At 42.5% G+C, this 20,829-nt stretch overlaps 1 protein-coding gene across 2 annotated transcripts in view; it reads left to right on the top strand.

The window, feature by feature from the left end:
- Positions 1-20,829, top strand: part of TNXB (tenascin XB) — a 71,306-nt gene that overhangs the window by 33,666 nt on the left and 16,811 nt on the right. Inside the window, exons 7-12 of one of the 2 annotated variants that reach the window (XM_075323260.1) lie at positions 1,132-3,576; positions 6,419-6,499; positions 9,069-9,359; positions 14,935-15,219; positions 16,219-16,491; positions 16,802-17,074. In XM_075323260.1, the coding sequence (XP_075179375.1) occupies positions 1,132-3,576; positions 6,419-6,499; positions 9,069-9,359; positions 14,935-15,219; positions 16,219-16,491; positions 16,802-17,074 (3,648 nt within the window). The remainder of the gene's footprint in view (positions 1-1,131; positions 3,577-6,418; positions 6,500-9,068; positions 9,360-14,934; positions 15,220-16,218; positions 16,492-16,801; positions 17,075-20,829) is intronic. The other variant, XM_075323261.1, reaches the window with a different exon arrangement.

Below are 20,829 nucleotides of genomic sequence, written 5' to 3'. Positions count from 1 at the left end.
AATCCACTAAGATTGAAGGCCAAGACCACCAAATACCCCAATACATCAGACGCAACTGACTGGGTTTGATTTCGACTAAAATCCACCAAGATTGAAGGTCAAGACCACCAAACACCCCAATAAGACAGAAGCAACTGATTGAGTTTGAATCTGATCATAATCCATAGAATTGAAGACCATGAACACTAAACAACCCAATTCGACAGAGGCAACTGACTGGGTTTGATTGTGACCAGAATCTACTAAGATTGAAGGCCAAGACCACCAAACACCTCAATACAACAAGCGCAACTGACTGGGTTTGATTTCCACCAGAATCCACTAGAATTGAAGACCATGATCACTAAACAACCCAATTCGACAAAGGCAACTGACTGGGTTTGGTTCTGACCAGAATCCACTAAGATTGACGGCCAAGACCACCTAATACCCCAGTACATCAGACGCAACTGACTGGGTTTGATTTCGACTAAAATTCACTAAGATTGAAGGCCAAGAACACCAAACACCCCAATATGACAGAAGCAACTGATTGAATTTGAATCCGACCAGAATCTATTAGAATTGAAGACCACTAAACAACCCAATTTGACAGATGCAACTGACTGGGTTTGCTTCCAACCAAAATCCTCTAGAATTGAAGACCATGACCACTAAACAACCCAATTCGACCGAGGCAACTGCTTAGGTTTGATTCCCCCATATTCCATTTCTACTGAAGATGGAGTATGATCTCCCATAATTTTATAAGAATTTGGTGCGCACAATACCTTCTGTTCTATTGCCAACCATACTCTATGGCTTGGGTATTCATCTTTTTATGTTTCTATAAAAAAAATTTCACAATATGTGGGTATTGATGATGGCTCCTTAAAACTTATCCATATTTATTTTACTCCACCATATTCACCAAGACTAATATATTTATATTTCCTCAAAAATAATAGTGTATTACCGTATATATATTTTTTCCGAAATGCGTATCTTTTCCTTTTGACCCGTGTCCTAACATGAGTTTAAATTTTCAGAATTGTCTTATTTCTTAATTTCACTTACGGTATTTATTTTTCATTTTTGAGTTTTCACTGCAAACAGGATAACTCTCATCTTCTTAATTTGGTGCTTTACTAGCTGGAGAGGAACGGAAGCGTCTGACAGTGGAGGAGAAACACGTAGTGCATGGACCAGTCAAGATTTCTCACACACTTGATACTTCTGCGAATTTAGAGCCTTCAAACAATGGAAATAAATATCGCCCTAACTTGCCCAAAAATGAGCATGGAAGAGAAGAAGAGGAAAGTAAAGAATTGATTACGGATAACCAAAAAGAAACTAGTGTCCTACACACCCGAAAGAACATCAAAACTATCATCACAACTATATATGAAACACAACGGAGCAAAGGAAGCAAAGGAAGCCCAGTAGATATCTACCATGAGCATGAAGACCCAGAGTATCCCTCAAAAATGCCAGTGAATAGGCAAGATGAAGATGTGGTCTCCAAAGACAGGATAGATGAGGATTTAAGACAGTTAAAGCCATCGGACAGGAGAGGCAACTTACCAAGTTCCAAAGTTGAGAGGTGGATAATCACAAGAAACATCACACATTTCGAACCATCTAAGACCAAAATACCCATCGACGTGTATACGGGAGAATCAGAAGTACCAGAAGATATACATTCAACAACTAGCATCCATAGTAAAGGGCGTATTACAGGCAGTGGACGGTTGTCAGATAGGTCAAGTGTTGGCCAAAACATTTTGGAACTTGAGTCTTTGCAATACAAACCATTTGAAAAACCAACCACACGTCCTTTACATACTATGAAAAGTGGAGGTACCCAAGAAACGCCAACAGAGAGTCATTTGGAGTCTGTAAGGATTGGATTTAAAGGAGAAGAAGATGTAGGGGATCTTACAGACCCGACAAAAAACAAAAAGCAAGTCACAACATTAGTCAAGGTAAATAGAATTGTCAATGTTTCCAGAAAGAAAACTGTAGGTAGAGACGAGAATAATGGATTGTATAATGAGACTGTTGAGTTTGACGGACATGGGCGACAACCACCACACTCAATAAAACCTAAGAACCAAACTAAAATATTTCTCCCACAAATAAAAGCTGTAATCGAGAACCTGCCTGAAAAGTTATCCATGTATAACGGGACATTTATTCAGCGATTAGAAAGTTACCTCCGGGCCACTTCATACCCACTTCGAGGCAACCAGACAGTTGAATCTGTAGCCAAGGCAATTTTTCTCTATTTGGTAAAATGGAAGCCTCATAGTTTTACAGATATGGTGTATGATCGTCTTCCTCAAAAGACTCCAGGAGCCAGCGGAAATTCAGAACCTGAAGGATCATCTCGATTACGAGGCAATGTAGGCAACATCAGAAGTGATAATAAAATGCAATATGGTGACAAAACAAGTAGGGATTCACGGGAAGAAGACAGTTTAGAGAGAAGACCAGACTCCACTCGAACCATAACCATTAGCCCCAATGTAGAGCCTCTTGGAAGGGTAGAAGCTGCTGTCTCAGAGTCAGATGAAAATCTGAATAGCATGGATAGAGCTACAGTCTCAAAGGACAATGTGAAAAGTGCAATTGAGGTGGACGCATCAAAAACTACAAAACCAACAACAGATAAAACTACCTTGCCAAAAAAGAAAGTGCCTCCATCAAAAAAGGGCACAACACCAAAGCAGAAAACAGAAGATGGAAACAAAAAACAAACATTGATAGAAAGTTCAGACATTGACGTAGAAGAAGGGAGAATTTCACCAAATTCCAATGTTCGCGAACATGAAATTCAGAGGAAAAATCTCTTAGACAGTACCAATAAGGAACCCGAAGAGAAAACAATTTCTGGCTCCAAAATAGGAAGCAGCGCAGTAAATGTTGATGATCACCTTAATGTTCCTGGAGGGGATGAACGGGTCGTCGATCAAATTAATACAGGATTTGTAACGGATCATATTGCAAAGGAACATCCACATTCTTACGACAGAGAACTACAAGTAGACACTGATGATGGCCACCACGAGGCATCTAACGCACAACTAAGTAACTCTAGAAAAAAATCTCCCCATAAACCAACCCAAATACATAGAGTAGAAAATGAACAAACTGTACACCAAGTACTGGTAGATGGGATTATGCCAAATAGTCAAATCTCTACACGAGAAACACCACATGTCACTGGTGAGACCATTCTGATCAATCAAATCATAGGGTCTGGATTAGACCAAGGTCAGACTGGCCCAATAAAAAGTCCTATTGTTCTAAACGTTCCGAGCCATGGGGCTCAAGGAAGACCCAGCATACAACACAGAAGCCCAACTAGCCTTGTAATATCATTAGAGGGTCTTGGGTTCATATGGGACAAGGCAGTCATCGTTTATATTCCATGGCCACCAGTTGCCGATGCAACTCCTCATCGAATGGAGGTGGAAAGAGGTGTCAGGGAGGTGGAAATCAGAGATTTAGTCCCAGGAACTAGCTACAGAATTGATCTACATGGGATGCTGAGGGGCGGCTCATCCAAGTCCTATTCACTGGTGGCTGACACAGGTACTGGGCAAGCTAGCGTATAGGAAATATTTGGGTTATGTTGTAACTCCACTGGCTGCCTACTGGCTTATCTTTATACTTGCCCACACCATCTGTATCTTATCGGGGTAAGGTCAATTTTCCAGACTTGGTAATGATAACTTAGTTATTTTGGGAAAATTGAATAGATCAATCCACTATTTTTAGAAAACCTATATTTTACTGTCCTACTTGTCTTGTCCAACTCCCCCCTTATTTGATTGATCTTCCCGTATAACCGGCTTCTTGTGCTTTCTCATGTTTTCTGATCCCATCTTTGTTTTGTGTTTGAAGCTATAACTTTTTTAAAGCAATATTTTTTAATTTGGATAGTTTGGTGGCTCCTCCTGGGTGGTCACTCATAAATTGAGGAGCCCCATTGTATTTAAAAATATTTTGTAAAATGTATAAATATTTTTTTTTAATTATTTTTAAATTTATTTAAGGAAGTTATCCAACATATTAACTTCCAGCTTAAGTGTCACAGATCCTCATGTTTCCTACTAAATAACTAATAACATGCATCCCTACTTTATGTAATTAGATCAGCCCTTTAAATGGCTGCTTTTATAAATATTCATTCACAAGGAGTGTCTGCTTCAGCTATTTTAATACCAATGAGATTTCTCATGGTGCTAATCATTGAAAATTAATTTATTAATTAAAAATCGGAACCATAGTGGGTTCAGTTGCCTAGACCCTATGGAGCCCATATGAGAAGACCAATAATAAATAATAATAATAATAATAAAAAAAAAAAGTTATAGTTGGGGACCCTATAGGAAATTTTGCATTGTGGCCCACAAGCTTCAAGTTACACCACCGTATTGATATTTTACTGGAAGAAATGAATTGTGTCTTAAAGGCTTATCTCCAAAAAATCTGTCCACAGAAAAGGAGATAATTTGCTAATTGCTGAGGGTCTGACCATTGGAACCCCTAGTGATCCCGACATTGTGGCATGGTAACCTCAAGATTGGGGCCCTGGAACCGCGAGAGTGGGTCTCTGGAGCCTCGAGAGGGAGGTGCTGGAACCTTAAGATTGGGGCTCTGGAACCTCAAGATTGGAGCCCAGGAACTTTTTTGAGATTGGGGCTCTGGAACCTTGAAATTGGGGTCCTGGAACCTCAAGATTGGAGCCCTGGAACTTTGAGATTGGGACTTTGAGATTGGGGCCCTGGAACCTTGAGATTGGGGCTCTGGAACCTTTAAATTGGAGTCCTGGAGTCTTGAGATTTGGGCTCTGGAACCTTGAAACTGGGGCCCTGAAACCTTGAAATTTGGGCTCTTAAACCTCAAGATTAGGGCTCTGGCACCTTGATATTGGTGTTCTAAAACCTTAAGATTGGGGTTCTGGAACCTTGAGACCGGGGCTCTGTATCCCCATTCTGAATGCAATGAAACACACTCGGCCTCCACTCTGTCTATGGGGCTGCTGAATACTGATATTTACACCAGTCTAGAGTGTGAATAGTTTGAAAGCCGAGGAATCCCAACTTCAATTTTAGGGGTTCTAGAGACTCAGATTTTATGATCTCAGGGATCCCAGTGGTCGGACCCCCAGCAATTCCTAAGTTATCCTCTATGCCATGGATAATTAGATTTTTATTGGGGGGGGGGAATTTTTAATGGTATTTATAGCCACACGTAACACAAATTGGATATACTATATATCCTTTATCCTGAGAGGAGCTCTCACCCCTGATTTATTTTAGGGTTTATAGAGGGGAGCCTTCATTCAATTAACTAGGGCAAAGAACGACCATACAGAGCAGTTCTCGTTCTGGAGGACCCAACATGTCCCTATATTACATGGGCAGCCCTGTTCATTATAATGGACACCATGTAATTCCCCATTTCACCTGCGGGGTTGCTGTCTGGAAATTGTACACTTGGTGCTTCAGCGATCGACCTGTGATCAGCTTATTTTCAGGATCTCCTCTAAATACAGTGGACAGCCCCTTTAAGTGACTACATTCACGTCATGAGAGTGAGAATAGGGGCGGTAACGTCGTGTAGGTGAATGTTTTTCTCATTTATTTTCCTCATGTCTTTCTCGTTTTCCCTCAGTCTGTTGCCCTGTCAGCCACTCACCGATGAATAACACCACAATTTACCTCACAGGCCTCTCTCTCCCTCTGCCGCTCGCTGTGTGCTCACCGTATGGCCAATGACACCGCGTCTGACCTGCTGATAACGCCTTTACCCTTCAGGCAATGTGAACGCACAAATGTATATATATATATCATATAGTTTAAAGAGTGACGTATGTGTGTGTGTATGCGAGCCCAGCCGGGTATATATCTGTATTCTTGGTGATTCCAGCCCACAGCTTATCTCAAGCATACATATATGAGTGCCGTGGACAGAGAATGGATCCAGTGTGCGGTATACGTGGACGTATGATATATATATTAATGACAGATCTATGTGTCTTTGCTTTCCGGGCCCTTCTGTCATTATCTCTGTATATGTATATTCTGTAGTATATATGTATATGATCGCAGTATATGTATAATATACATAGACCTGGCGCTGGTGTATGTATATATAATATAAAATACTAGTATATATTGTTATGTGTGTAATCCCTGGAGATATAGATGTATATACATAACAATATATGTGCACTGCTTTACAGCATGCCGTCGTGCACATGTTCTGCATGGAGCGTTTCTCGGGTCGGCATGGAATTAATGGACGTCATTATATCCGTACAATGTGGGGTGTGAGGAAGGGATTGCATGCACTGGGCACCCGTGGTCATGGGATTTAGGAATTGTTTTTTGTGTGGCGATAACATTGGTTTTGCAATTACTGACAGCTCCGTTTACCACGACCGCTCAACCACATGGTGAAGTGACCACTCGACCTCCATATACGCCTGAAGTGACCACAACCAAAGGTAATCATTACCAATTGTGTGATCTAACCCATGAGCCATGAAAAATCATCCTCCTTAAAGGGACTTGTCACCAATGTAATATTAGAGCAGCATAACGTAGGGGCAGAATCCCTGATTCCAGCGATGTGTCACTTACTTTGCTGCTTAGTGTAGTTTTACCAAAATCACTGTTTTCTCAGCTGCAGATCTACTATTAGTTCTCTGAATGCTGATCTTTGTATAACTCCGCCCACGCCACTGATTGATTGCTTTCTGTGTACACTGTGCTGAGGCAGAAAGCTGCCAATCAGTGATGGAGGCGTGGTTAAACAGAGCAGGAGTACTACATTGCACAAGACACCTAGTCCTCTAGCGAAAAAACCTGCTGATAAAACACTTATTGTATTGAAACTACAACACACAGCCCAGTAAGTGACACATCGCTGGAATCAGGATGTCTACCCCTACACCATGCTGCTCAGATTAAATAACAAAAAACCTGCTGACAGATTCCCTTTATGAATATGAACCTTCATCATCTATCTTCTTAGTATGCCATCTTCTCTAATGTCTTCATTGTCTTAGCCTCTATTCTGATCTTGCTTGTAAGCTACAGCCTAGACCAAAGCTTCTCAAGCTTTATCTACTGAGGTTCCACGTGATGACATCTCGGGCTTATAACTTGTTAAAGTCCATGGCAAATTTGTAAAATTATCCTAATATATTATTTATCTGTTTTCTGAACCAATATGTCACTAAAATAAACACAAAATGAGTCAATGATGATGCTAGGCCTTTACAATGTACGAAGATTGCGCCCCCAGTTGAGTTCACCGACAACTGATGAACATTTAGGACTACCTTGAAGATTGAGAATCGCTGGCCTATCCTATTACATTTATCTTGTTATCAACCTGGTCATACACATACATAGTGTCAGCCAAAGGCTCCTACGGTCAATCATCTAATGTATATGGGGTCCTCCTAACTCTTCACTGACACCAGACATTGGGAAGATAAGACGCTACTACTTGGTTGAGCCAAGCTCAATGTTCTAGTATTGTGATTTCAGTGGAAAAACTTTGGCTATCATACCGGTAAATTGGCTGTGTGTGTGTCACTACTGAGAGGGTGGGGGGAGCTGTATTTGGCTCGCAACCTTATCTCAGCTGAATATGGTTCGCAACGTTTTCTCAGAGCTGAATGTGGCTCGTGACCTCTCAGAACTCAATGTGGTTTGCAACTTCTCTCAGAGCTAAATGTGGTTCGCAACCTTCTCTCAGAGCTGAATGGGGCTTGTGATCTTCTCTCAGAGCTAAATGTGGTTTGCAACCTTCTCTCAGAGCTGAATGGGGCTTGTGATCTTCTCTCAGAGCTGAATGTGGTTCGCAACCTTCTCTCAGAGCTGAATGTGGTTTGCAACCTTCTCTGAGAGCTAAATGTAGTTTGCAACTTTGTCTCAGAGCTGAATGTGGTTTACGACCTTCTCTCAGAGCTGAATGTGGTTTGCAACTATCTCTCAGAGCTGAATGTGGTTCACAACCATCTCTCAGAGCTGAATGTGGTTTGCGACCTTCTCTCAGAGCTGAATGCGGTTCGCAACCTTCTCTCAGAGCTGAATGTGGTTCACAACCTTCTCTCAGAGCTGAATGTGGTTCGCAACCTTCCCTCAGAGCTGAAAGTGGTTCGCAACCTTGTCTCAGAGCTAAATGTGGTTTGCAACCTTCTCTCAGAGCTGAATGTGGTTTGCGAACTTCTCTCAGAGCTTAATGTGGCTCGTGACCCTCTCTCAGAGCTGAATATGGTTCGCAACCTTCTCTCAGAGCTGAATGTGGTTCGCAACCTTCTCTCAGAGCTGAATGTGGTTTGCGACCTTCTCTCAGAGCTGAATGTGGTTCGCAACTTTCTCTCAGAGCTGAATGTGGTTTGCAACCTTCTCTCAGAGCTTAATGTGGCTCGTGACCCTCTCTCAGGGCTGAATGTGGCTCGCAACCTTCTCTCGGAGCTGAATGTGGCTCACAACCTTCTTTCAGAGCTGAATTTGACTTGCAACGCTCTCTCAGAGCTGAATATGTTTCTCAAGGTTAGAAAGGTTGGGGACCGCTGTTCTAGTGTTTGGGGTGGGGGGAGGTCAGGAGAAATTGCTGTCAGGTTGACAGGTGTCTAATATGTGTGGCCAATGTTAGTCTTGACTTCCGCCTTCCAAGCTCTTGTCAATTTTCAACTGGAGAGAAGTCAGTGGTCTACTCTTGGCACCTAAAAATTAAAGTCTAAGCCCTACAACCATGCATGTACTCTGTGTTACCTGGTCATACCCTCTTCTTTAAAACCTGTAGTATATCATCACTGGATGGATCCATTTATCTTCTAACCACATTTATATCTTCTTCTTCTTACCTAATTTACATGGTCATCATTATGCTCAAACTCTGTAAGGATTTTCTTCTTGAGCTTATATTCCTACACATTTTTATTTCCACTTGTTCAGAACAGTCTAGATGTCATGTTTTAGAGGTAATGGAAATAAAGAATCTAGAATATATTGTAAATTAGTCTTTATCATGCCACTTACCGTATTCTATTTCTTTAGCTACAAAAAAGCCCCCCGGACCGGTTGCTCCCATGGGTGGCCTTCAAGTTGAAGATGTCACAAGTAACAGTGTCACATTAATCTGGAAAGCAAGGCCTGGCATCTTTGAGTCCTTCCTAATTCGTTATGAGGATGTGACCGATAGTTTGGGACCAAAAGAGGTTACTGTAACCGGAGATCAAAGAGAAGTGACTTTACAGGACCTGAATCAGAACACCAGATACGCAATATCGTTGTACGGTGTGCGGGGTGGGAAGCTATCGCGTCCTCTCAAGGAGGAGGTGACAACAGGTATGAAGGATCCGTCAAGATCTGCACTTCACATATTTTGACCAGAAGTGGGTTGTGTGCCGTGGTTGTTTCAGGACAGGCATTACCTAGAGTACAGTATGTTATCCCATTGTCTAGAGCAGTAATCCAGATAAATAACTGTCGAACCTCCCCAGAGATCGAAAGAACATCCACTTATTCCAGCTGACTGATACACATTACATGATAAGACGCCAAGAACCGGCCAAAAACACAATCTATTTTTAAAATCTTGGATCCTGGATCAACATCTGCAGTTCTAAAGGGCGCTCAATTCCTGAAAATATATTCCCATGTAAAGTTCATAGATGCTTCTTCCCATCACATCACTGCTTAAAATTGCCATATTTTACATCTGTAATTTCCATAACTGCAATACACATCAGTGATACTAAAGCCAAGAAACCCACAAGGTCAATGAAGGTAGGAGTCATAAGTGGTTCCATTAAAGCCATTGAGATCTCCATACGTTCCCATATTTTGTAGCCCTATTTGGTGAGTCCAGTAGGTAATAAAACGGGTAAGGTGGTCTCCAAATCTTGATATACTAATGCACTTATGACGTGGTAATGTTTTATCCACCATGTCTCAGATATAGAGATTGAGCTGCGTTATTGGTGATCCACTGGTTGTGGTATTGTTTTGAAGGTCCAAAGTGGTCTTAGACTTGGCTTTCGTCCTCTTCGTCGTTTTCTTTTCATTAACCTCCTGTAATCCAGCATTATTATGGTAAATTGATTTATGTTTATATGACGTTATACTATAGTAATGTTCTCATAGTAACCTTCTAAAGACACAACAATATACTTGTGATGGTTTAATGCTCGTCGATTTTGACTTTCCAGTAAATATCTTACTTAATTTTCTACTAAATTACATGGCTTTTCCAGTAACATATCATTGGATATGTATAGTGGTGATGATGCCTGTTGGTTTAGTATTCAATTGAAATGATATATTGTATGGATGGCAGAGATGACCTGCTTGACATATTGATAGTGTAACACCATTGGCACCCCCAGCCTGGGAGTGCTGGTGCTCTCCTCAGCTCACGTCTATTGTGCCCACAGGCCCTGCTTCCTCTCACAGCCCTTGTGGCTCTCTTGCCCTGCTGGCGCGGCACCGCCATGTCCCCGCCTGGTCCCACTGCTTGCTTCTTCCTCTGGCTCCCGAGGCCCGCGCATGCGCAGTAGGACTCTCAGGAGAGCACTTAGGGATGCAGCCGCCCTGGGCTCCCTTTTCTTAAAGGGCCAGCGCAACCTTACCCGGAAGTGGTTCTCAGTCCCAGCCATTAGGCCCAATGTATATAAGGCATCCTCCCCCATTGGGATGTGCCTGTTCAACTTGTCCCTGAAGTTACTCTGCCCATACTAATTGTCATGTCCCCCATGCTATTCCGCACTCCGTTTTGGTGCCTAACCCCATCTCTGTTCACGTCCAGTAGTGCCCATGTTCCTGTCTTGTCCGTCTGGTTCCTCTGGTCCCTGCAAGTTGTCTACCATCTGCCAGCTACCACCAGTACCAGCTAGCCAGCATCTGTCCCTGTTCTTGGTGTACGTCCTGTACGTTCGATCTCCGAGGCTGCCTCTAGGTGGACACTTACCAACTTGTGTACCTGCTACCACCTTCGGTAGTAGTAGTGAAGACTTGGTGGCTGCTCCAGTCCGCTCCTCTTGGTCAATGAACGGTACCTTGGTTGTATCTCGCCTGGCAACCTGGGCATGATAGATACCCTATAAGTAGCTAACCCATCAGAATTCCAAAGGCTCCTTCTGTAATGGACACCAAAGGTCTATCAGAAAACAACCCCAGGTGGAGAGAACAATGGAGCTAATTATTTACCCTAAGGGTCTGTATAGTCATAACCAAATAATGGTTCAGATTTGTTCGTTCACCTAGCTGTCGGCCGAATGCTTGTTTCCCTGACATCTACTCTTCCAAATATCCCAATATACATGCATGTATGGCTCAGCCAAGTCTGCATATGTTCTCAATAGGAAACCTCTGCTAGACACTACCTCATTTGAGAAAAAAATAGGATGGGTCATGCCCAGCCCTTTTGTTCCTCTTACATCAGCTGTCGATGGAGAGTTGGTCATAATCACCAATATCAATGTCTTCGGCCAATATCAGTGTAATTACAAGTGGACATGAACGTGTTGTATAAATGGAGGTTGACCTTCAGAATCATCTTTTTTTTGCCTCGGAAAACTTTAATCCGTCCATGACTGTTGTCTAGTGAATGGTACCCGATGTTCTGGTGATGTCCTGTTGGCCAGGTTGATGATCTTCTAGAGTTCTTCTGATTCTGATAGTTGTCAGATATGGGTTTCATATTGTTGTATACTAATGTTTATACCTTTTTATTGTGTAATAACTCTAAATTTCATGACTGCCAGTTGGACATTTGTCACGGTTCTTCCTTCACTCATATATTACCATCGTGATGAGTTCAGTTATGACTCAGGAATATTCTCGTGGTCTCCATTTATGTCATCTCTATGATAGTAGACAGGACAAGGTTGATTAAAGGCGTTGCTATCTAACACATGGGGAATCCCAAACCCACAGCATTGTTATTGTTGCTCGTGTTCGGAGTAAATACATAGCTTTGTAATGACTAATCTCCTTACTTTCGACAAACAAATGCAGATAGCCATCCGTCTTCTCCGAAGAATCCAATACTTACAAAAGGTTGACCTTTCCAAAATAGGCAAAAGCAGAGATTGTACATCTTGTACTCATCTACATCAGATTAGTTTAGCTAAAATTGGCCAACACCGCCCCGTGATACACCGCACCCAACAACATGACCATTCTGAAAAGCTGAAAATTACCATTTATAGCAGGTGAAATAAGTATCGAACACATCACCAGTTTTTTTAGTAATTATTTTCTAAAGGTGGTATTGACATGAATTTTTTCTCACCAGATGTCGGTGACAACCCATCCAATCCACACAGGCAAAGAAATCAAACCATAGTGTCCATAAATTAAGTTATGTGTAATAACGAGAAATAGCACAGGGAAAAAGTATTAAACTCAGAGGGAGGTGCAAAAAACCATGGAAAGTCATGACACCAGCTGAAATCTATCAATAATTAGAAATCAATCTTGCCACTTAGTGAAAAATAATACCAGCTAGTATTATTCAACGATGTTCCATAAAAAGATGTCTCATATCCAAGGTGCCACACAAGAAACACCTCATGATGGGTAAAACCAGTGAGCTGTCTCAAGAACTTCGCAAACTTATTGTTGCAAAACATACTGATGGTATTGGTTAAAGAAGAGTTTCTAAACTGCTGAAGGTTCCACTGAGTACTGTTGGGGCCATAATCCAGACGTAAAAAGAACATAATTCCACCATAAATCAGCCATGACCAGGTGCTCCCCCATAAGATTTCAGATAAGAGAGTGAAAAGAATTATCAGAAGAGCTGTAGAAGAGGAATTGACCACATGTGGAGACCTACATAAAGACCTGGAATCAGCAGGTACTATTGTTTCAAGGAAATCAATAAGTAATGCACTCACCCTCCATGGCCTGTATGCATGCTCCTGTATGCACGCTCACCATGAAAGACTCCATTGCTGAACAAAAACGTGTTCAAGAGCGTTTAAAGTTTCCTCACCAACATTTAGATAAGTCTGTGAAATACTGGAAAATATAGTCTGGTCAGATGAGACAGAATTGAACTCTTTAGAGGCCATAATACACCCCATGGTTGGAAGCCAAAAAGCAAATCCACCAAAAATCCCCAACAACAGTAAAGTGTGGAGGTGGAAACATCATGGGGTGCCGCTGTTTTTCATCATATGGCACTGGCAAACCTCATATAATTGAAGGAAGGATAAATGGACAAATGTACCAAGGCATTCCTGATAAACATCTGCTGCCATCTACCAGGATGATGAAGATGAAACGATGGTGGGCATTGCAGTAAGACAATGATCCCAGACACACAGCCAAGGAAACTCTCAACTGGTTTCAGAGAAAGATAATAAATCTGCTAGAATGGCCGAGCCGATCACCAAAGCTAAATCCAATAGAAAATGTATGGAAGGAGCTAAAGTTCAGAGTTCATAAATGAGCCGGGACCTGCAGGATGTGAGGAGTGTGCGGAAGAATGGGCCAAGATCCCACCTGAGCTATGCAGGTGTCTAGTGTCTCCAAACAGGAGGAGTCTGGAAGCTTCATCACCAACAAAGGCTTTTGTACAATAAATTTCAGTAACATATTCAATATTTTTTCCCTGTAATTTCTCATTATACATCATTTAATTTATGGACATTTATGATTTGATTTCTTTGCCTGTGTGGATTGGATGGGTTGTTACCAACATCTGTTGAGAAATTCATGTCAATATCACCTTTAGAAATATATTTACTTTTAAAATTGATGACGTGTTCAATACTTCTTTCACCCTCTAAATGCTTCTATATATTCTTTTTAAAGCAGTCTTCATATTCTGCATATTCCTTATTAGGAAACTTGAATGTCTCTTGATAATACAATGTCAGGTAGCTGCACCTAAAGCCAGCATAAAAATGTCATTGCCTCTGCTGGTCTTCTAATTCATCACCAGGTTAAAGTATAACTTAATTGAGGTTTCCTGTCATGGGATCTGATCCAATTTAATTTACATCGTACATGGGAGTCATATGGCAATCCATTCTGCCGTGTGAGTGAAGTCTTTACTAGCTTTTGCCATGTCTTAATAAAGCCTGGAAACCTTTACTTAAGGCTTGTATGTCCTAATATATAGCAGACAATGTACAGAATAGGCCCAATGGTAAAGAAGTGAGCAGTCTTTCCTCACATCATGGATCTCGATGAATTTCGGCCTCAGTTGACTTCTATGCTTCTCTGACGCATTGTCTTGCTTTCATTGATGTATTCACATACGGATAAAACTTTTTTGGCAAGTAATAGAAGCAATTATTTTTGCCAAAGCATGCGCGGGTGAGTGAGCTCCAGCTGGGAACAAATAAAATTATCAATGATAAATGGATTTATAGAAAAATGTCATCAATGTAACTTATTACCCGTTACTCATATATAACATCATCCTGCGCCAAAATTCCTTCCGGAATCGGGCGACACAACATTATATGTGTCATCGACCTTCTCCTGCCACAATCATGGACTGAACCAATCCCGAGGGTCACAATAAAGTGACATATTCCATATGAGTCATAAAAGGAACATCGAAAGTACCCGCGTAAATCTATGAAAGGTGCCGCTCCCTCTTCCAGGGATCCACCTCAGAAGATTGAAGGCCTCCTTCTTTATCGTTCTCACTCCAGAAAATAAGAATCTGGCCCCACTAAAGTTTATGTAAATTGCTAAAACTAACAAATCTTTAATTACTTCCAAAAATCTATACCTACATAGCCACCGTGCCACACAAGGAATCAGTACACCCTCATTTTCTCGATATATTCACCCATGTATCTATTATATTTTCTTATTTTTTTTTACCCCAGTTGGTAAAGGCTAAAACACTTGTGTTTCTTGTTTCTTTACGTTGTTGATTTGTTATATTTTTGTCCAGATTCTTCTCCAGATAGAGGCACCCCACCTCGTCTTTCTCCCCTTTCGGTGTCTGAGATACGACCAGATTCCTTCCGTGTGACATGGGAACCTTTGGATGGAGATTTCGATGGCTATCTGCTCCAGTATGGACCCACTGGAGGTCCTCACCAAGAGGAGACTCTAAGAGGGGACGAGACAACGTTTCTCATCACCGGGCTGGTTGCAGAGGTTAATTACACAGTGGAACTTCGGGGGATTTTGGGGGACACTTACAGCAAACCTGAGACAACGTTTCTCTTTACAGGTACTAGAGATATGGTGATGGGGGGAAGGTTTTGCTATTTCATCACTGGGGTGGTGACAACTGAGGAGGTGAAATGTTTCTGGATTAGGTCATCAAGATGACTTATAGAGTCTAGATACTGTGGTAGCTAGTCAGGGAATAAGTGTTCCTCTATGACCAAAAAGGGCACCACTGACCTTAATGACCTGTGCACCCTGATCCCTCACTTGACGCCCAGACCTTAGGAGAGGCAGCTACACAGGGTAAAGCAGTATTTTCTAGGTTGTTGAGCAGACAGTTTGATCAACGTTTTGTAAAAACTTTTTACATATAGGGGAGTATCAGTAGGGGTTGCAGCCGTAGCACCAGTTTTGTAGACTTGTAAAGTAGTGCCTTCAAGAACAGATGAAATTTGGCCAACACGCTGCATGTATTATGCCCAACATAGATGGGATAGGTGCCATAGGATAGGTGATGATGACTTTTTGGATCAGTGCGACCCTCTCCGAAAACAGCAGTGACCACTATATTCATAGCCAAGTACAATGCTCCACTATCTCAAGAAGTCCAGTAGAACATTAATCGAAGAATGGATCCCATTCTCTAGATCAGCGCGAGTTCCAACCATTAGACCCCCACCATTCTTATGCCAATTTTTTGGGAATAATTCTTTAAGGAGCCCAAACACACTTGACTAAAGATGGACATACAGATTAGTCAAAAGTGAATTGAAAAATGGCCAGAAAATTCCCAAAATATTTCGCCCATTGTCACTGAAGATGTATGGCCAGTTTGCACAGCTCTTAAAGCCATTGTGGAGTCAACTGTGAATGGTTCCATCAGTAAAACGACCGATCACATGAAGACCGCTTGGTCACTGATTGCTCAGTCGTCAACCTACTTTTATCTTGTGTATGGTCATAGATGTGCTATATGTACTAATGCCAAATCTGTCCTCTATATTGTATCACACCAGATGACGCTGTATGGCAATATTTATGTCATGTTTCTACTCCATAGAAAAACCCAAGCCCCCTCGCCTGGAGTCGCTTTCCCTCTCTAATGTCCTGAGTGACTCGGCCCATCTCACATGGGTAGTCTCTGGTGGAAACTTTGACTCTTTCCTTCTGGTCTATCGGGATGGAGAGGGACAACCAAGAGAAGTTGATTTGGAAAGTGATTTGAGATCTTTTGATGTGAAGGAGCTAAAGCCTGGAAAGAAATATAAATTTTTCTTATATGGTTTAACGGATGGAAAGAAGAGTAAACCAGTGACAGCGGAAGCCAGCACAGGTAAGAAAAGTACTGGTATAATGAGGATAGTCCAGCTGCACCATCAATCAAACACCAGACGATCAGCCATGGAGATGTCAGCCAGACATATCTCCTGCAATGACCTCTAAAGGACAAAAGTAGCATTACACGGCAGCCATTCGATTGGGTAATTCTTTGTTAGTGGCTCTTTGTTATAACAAGGAACCCCTTCTTCATGATGTCCATACACCCTAGAACACCCCTAATGATTAATCTCTAATAGTCCCACTAGAATGACAAGAGTTGTTCTCTCCTTGATTTCTGATGTTTCATGCTCAATGTGTTTTAGAGAAGACCTCGCTTCCACGTCTGGATTCCTTCTCTGCCTCTGACGTCTACAGTGAGTCTGTCCGCCTCTCTTGGGAAGTGACTGGTGGTGAATTTGACACATTTCTTCTCATGTACCGAGATGCTGAGGGCAAATCAAAGGAGGTCGCTCTGGATAAACACCAACGTTCCATAGAGATTGAAAATTTAAAGCCTGGGAAGAGATATAAATTTATTCTCTACGGAATCTCAGGAGGAAAGAGAAGCAAAGCATCCATAGTGGAGACCACCACAGGTAATGAAGCCTCACTCTGACTATTTCATAAATACTGTGTGAATGAATGGGATCAAGAAACAGGGAGGCAGAACTATCTGTGCCTATAACATGTACATACAGTGCCTACAAGTAGTCTTCAACCCCCTGCAGATTTAGCAGGTTTGATAAGATGCAAATAAGTTAGAGCCTGCAAACTTCAAACAAGAGCAGGATTTATTAACAGATGCATAAATCTTACAAACCAACAAGTTATGTTGCTCAGTTAAATTTTAATAAATTTTCAACATAAAAGTGTGGGTCAATTATTATTCAACCCCTAGGTTTAATATTTTGTGGAATAACCCTTGTTTGCAATTACAGCTAATAATCGTCTTTTATAAGACCTGATCAGGCCGGCACAGGTCTCTGGAGTTATCTTGGCCCACTCCTCCATGCAGATCTTCTCCAAGTTATCTAGGTTCTTTGGGTGTGTCATGTGGACTTTAATCTTGAGCTCCTTCCACAAGTTTTCAATTGGGTTAAGGTCAGGAGACTGACTAGGCCACTGCAACACCTTGATTTTTTCCCTCTTGAACCAGGCCTTGGTTTTCTTGGCTGTGTGCTTTGGGTCGTTGTCTTGTTGGATAGATAGCTGGATCAATGTTGGGGCATAAAAAGTAATGCAGACATAAAACTTAACTTTTACTGTGTTCGTAGTATAAAATGAACTTACGTTCATACATGTGAGTTAAAAAACAGGGTGACATTCATCCAATCACTCATGTAGACACCCTCTGGGTCAATAGATAAATAAAGGACCCAAATATTACGCGCTACCTTGGCTAGCTTAGAGTGAATAGACGGCTATACCACCTCAAACCACTATATCAGACCAAGATAGTAGTATCACATACACACTGAGCAGTTTATATTCTGAACTCCCAGCTCAAGGGAAAGACCACTCATATGTGTGTATCATAAAGGGATACTCATAGAGGGAAGACCATATCAAACAGTAGTCCCTATAAACGGGAATGGTCTTACCACATCCCTAGATGTACGGCGGGCATAATGTATGGAGTACCGGTTCCGTAGGGGTGGCTGTCACTCAGCACTTTAAATCCCGAACCAGCCGGTTATAACATATCAGGCATGTAGCAGTAGGCTCCCACTCCCAACGTTTCAATATGGATCATCAGGGGAGTCCAAGTGGGATATAGATAGCGGACATCAGTATGTCATTATCGTCCACCGATGCCCGGCTCACTATAAGAGCAATAAGCAATAATCAGAAAGGCCCAGAGAACTAACAATAAACCGCATACCAATAGGTTGTAGTAACTCACCGCTCACTGGCGTATCTCCAGTCTCATTCAAACTAGCCGCGCCTCACACCCGGAAGAGCGTTCCAGATAAAGCCCGGCGCATGCGCGGAATGGCTGGATTGGCGTGACGCGTACTCCCATAACACCCCTTACCGGAAGTTACGCGTCATCCGGGCAACGTCACTGGAGCGACGTGGCCGTCCTCACCCGATGTTATCACATCCGGTTGAGTGGAACGCAAGCATATCCATTGCAAGGAAGCCACTATAGCGCTCCCATAGCAACCATAACACCGTGTGTAGCTGCCGCATTCATGTTTATGAATTCAAGGGCATGAAGGAACAGGTCCAAACAACAGATGCCCGTGTATATGATATATGTCATAGGTCAGGTATACGTAAAAAGTACCGGGCACTAGGCCAGAGGCCATATGGATGTGCATGGGGAAGGAGAGGAAACATAGCAGGGGGCATGTACTATACAAATTAGTCATAGAGAGAGGGAGGCCAATCCCGAGGGGGCGACCACCAGGGTAGCTATAGGGGCGGGGAGGGGGAGAGACAAGACAAGATCATCAAAAAGAGGTCAGCGGCGATTCTAAAGTGCACACTAAACCGCTGACCCTGCCGGAAAAAGGAGGCCCTACCTAACATGTGGGGGTCGGCATCCTAGCAATCTATACGTCCATGGTGCCCCCACTCGGGCGTCGTCTTTCCCTCCTATTAAAGCCCTAAAATCTAAGGTGCTCCTAGGAAGGGGGTGAAAGAGAGGGATTCATTTAATCCCGTTGGCACCATAGTGTCCAAGGTATATATCCAGAAACACTCTTTCTGGAGGATGATCTTGTCCCAATTTCCACCGCGTGGGGGGGGGGGGTTGATCAGATCAATACCCATTACCTTGAAACTTTCCAGGTCGCCATCATGGAAGGCGTTGAAATGTCTTGCCACTGGTGTGTCATTCTTCTTGACGATGTCATTCCTGTGTTCCCCTATTCTACGCCTCAGCTCCCTGATGGTTTTACCCACATATAGCCTGCCACAACCGCAGCTCACCTTATACACCACCCCCTTCGATTTGCATGTTATAAGTGACCTCAAGGAATAGACTTTACTGCCTTTTGAGTTTTTAAACTCTTTCCCTTCCGCTACATATTTGCAATTGATGCAATCATAGCACTTAAAACAGCCTTTTACATCACTCCTTTCCACGGCTTTCGTTGTCTTGTTGGAAGATGAAATGACGACCCATCTTAAGATCCTTGATGGAGGAGCGGAGGTTCTTGGCCAAAATCTCCAGGTAGGCCGTGCTATCCATCTTCCCATGGATGCGGACCAGATGGCCAGGCCCTTTGGCTGAGAAACAGCCCCACAGCATGATGCTGCCACCACCATGCTTGACTGTAGGGATGGTATTCTTGGGGTCGTATGCAGTGCCATCCAGTCTCCAAACGTCACGTGTGTGGTTGGCACCAAAGATCTCGATCTTGGTCTCATCAGACCAGAGAACCTTGAACCAGTCTGTCTCAGAGTCCTCCAAGTGATCATGAGCAAACTGTAGATGAGCCTTGACATGACGCTTTGAAAGTAAAGGTACCTTACGGGCTCGTCTGGAACGGAGACCATTGCGGTGGAGTACGTTACTTATGGTATTGACTGAAACCAATGTCCCCACTGCCATGAGATCTTCCCGGAGCTCCTTCCTTGTTGTCCTTGGGTTAGCCTTGACTCTTCGGACAAGCCTGGCCTCGGCACGGGTGGAAACTTTCAAAGGCTGTCCAGGCCGTGGAAGGCTAACAGTAGTTCCATAAGCCTTCCACTTCCGGATGATGCTCCCAACAGTGGAGACTGGTAGGCCCAACTGCGTGGAAAGGGTTCTGTACTCCTTGCCAGCCTTGTGACCCTCCACGATCTTGTCTCTGATGGCCTTGGAATGCTCCTTTGTCTTTCCCATGTTGACCAAGTTTGAGTGCTGTTCACAAGTTTGGGGAGGGTCTTAATTAGTCAGAAAAGGCTGGAAAAAGAGATAATTAATCCAAACATGTGAAGCTCATTGTTCTTTGTGCCTGAAATACTTCTTAATACTTTAGGGGAACCAAACAGAATTCTGGTGGTTTGAGGGGTTGAATAATAAATGACCCTCTGAATAAACTTTTCACAATTTAAAAAAAAAATAAAAAAATAAAAAAAGAAATAACATTCTTTTTTGCTGCATTTCACACTTCCAGGCTGATCTACAGTCCAAATGTCACAATGCCAAGTTAATTGCGAATGTGTAAACCTGCTAAATCTGCAGGGGGTTGAATACTACTTGTAGGCACTGTACATGGGAAAACTGGGAGCCACTACTATCTGTGCCTATACTATGTAAATAGATGGAGAAACAGGGAGCAAGTACTATGTGTGCCTCTACTATATACATACATGGAGAAAGAGGGAGTCAGTACTGTCTGTGCATATACTATGTAAA

The sequence above is a fragment of the Anomaloglossus baeobatrachus genome, chromosome 9 (assembly GCF_048569485.1).
Source record: "Anomaloglossus baeobatrachus isolate aAnoBae1 chromosome 9, aAnoBae1.hap1, whole genome shotgun sequence".
NCBI classification, from domain to species: domain Eukaryota; kingdom Metazoa; phylum Chordata; class Amphibia; order Anura; family Aromobatidae; genus Anomaloglossus; species Anomaloglossus baeobatrachus.
Note: the sequence above shows the minus strand (reverse complement) of the source record. Positions and strands in the feature narration are given on the sequence as shown.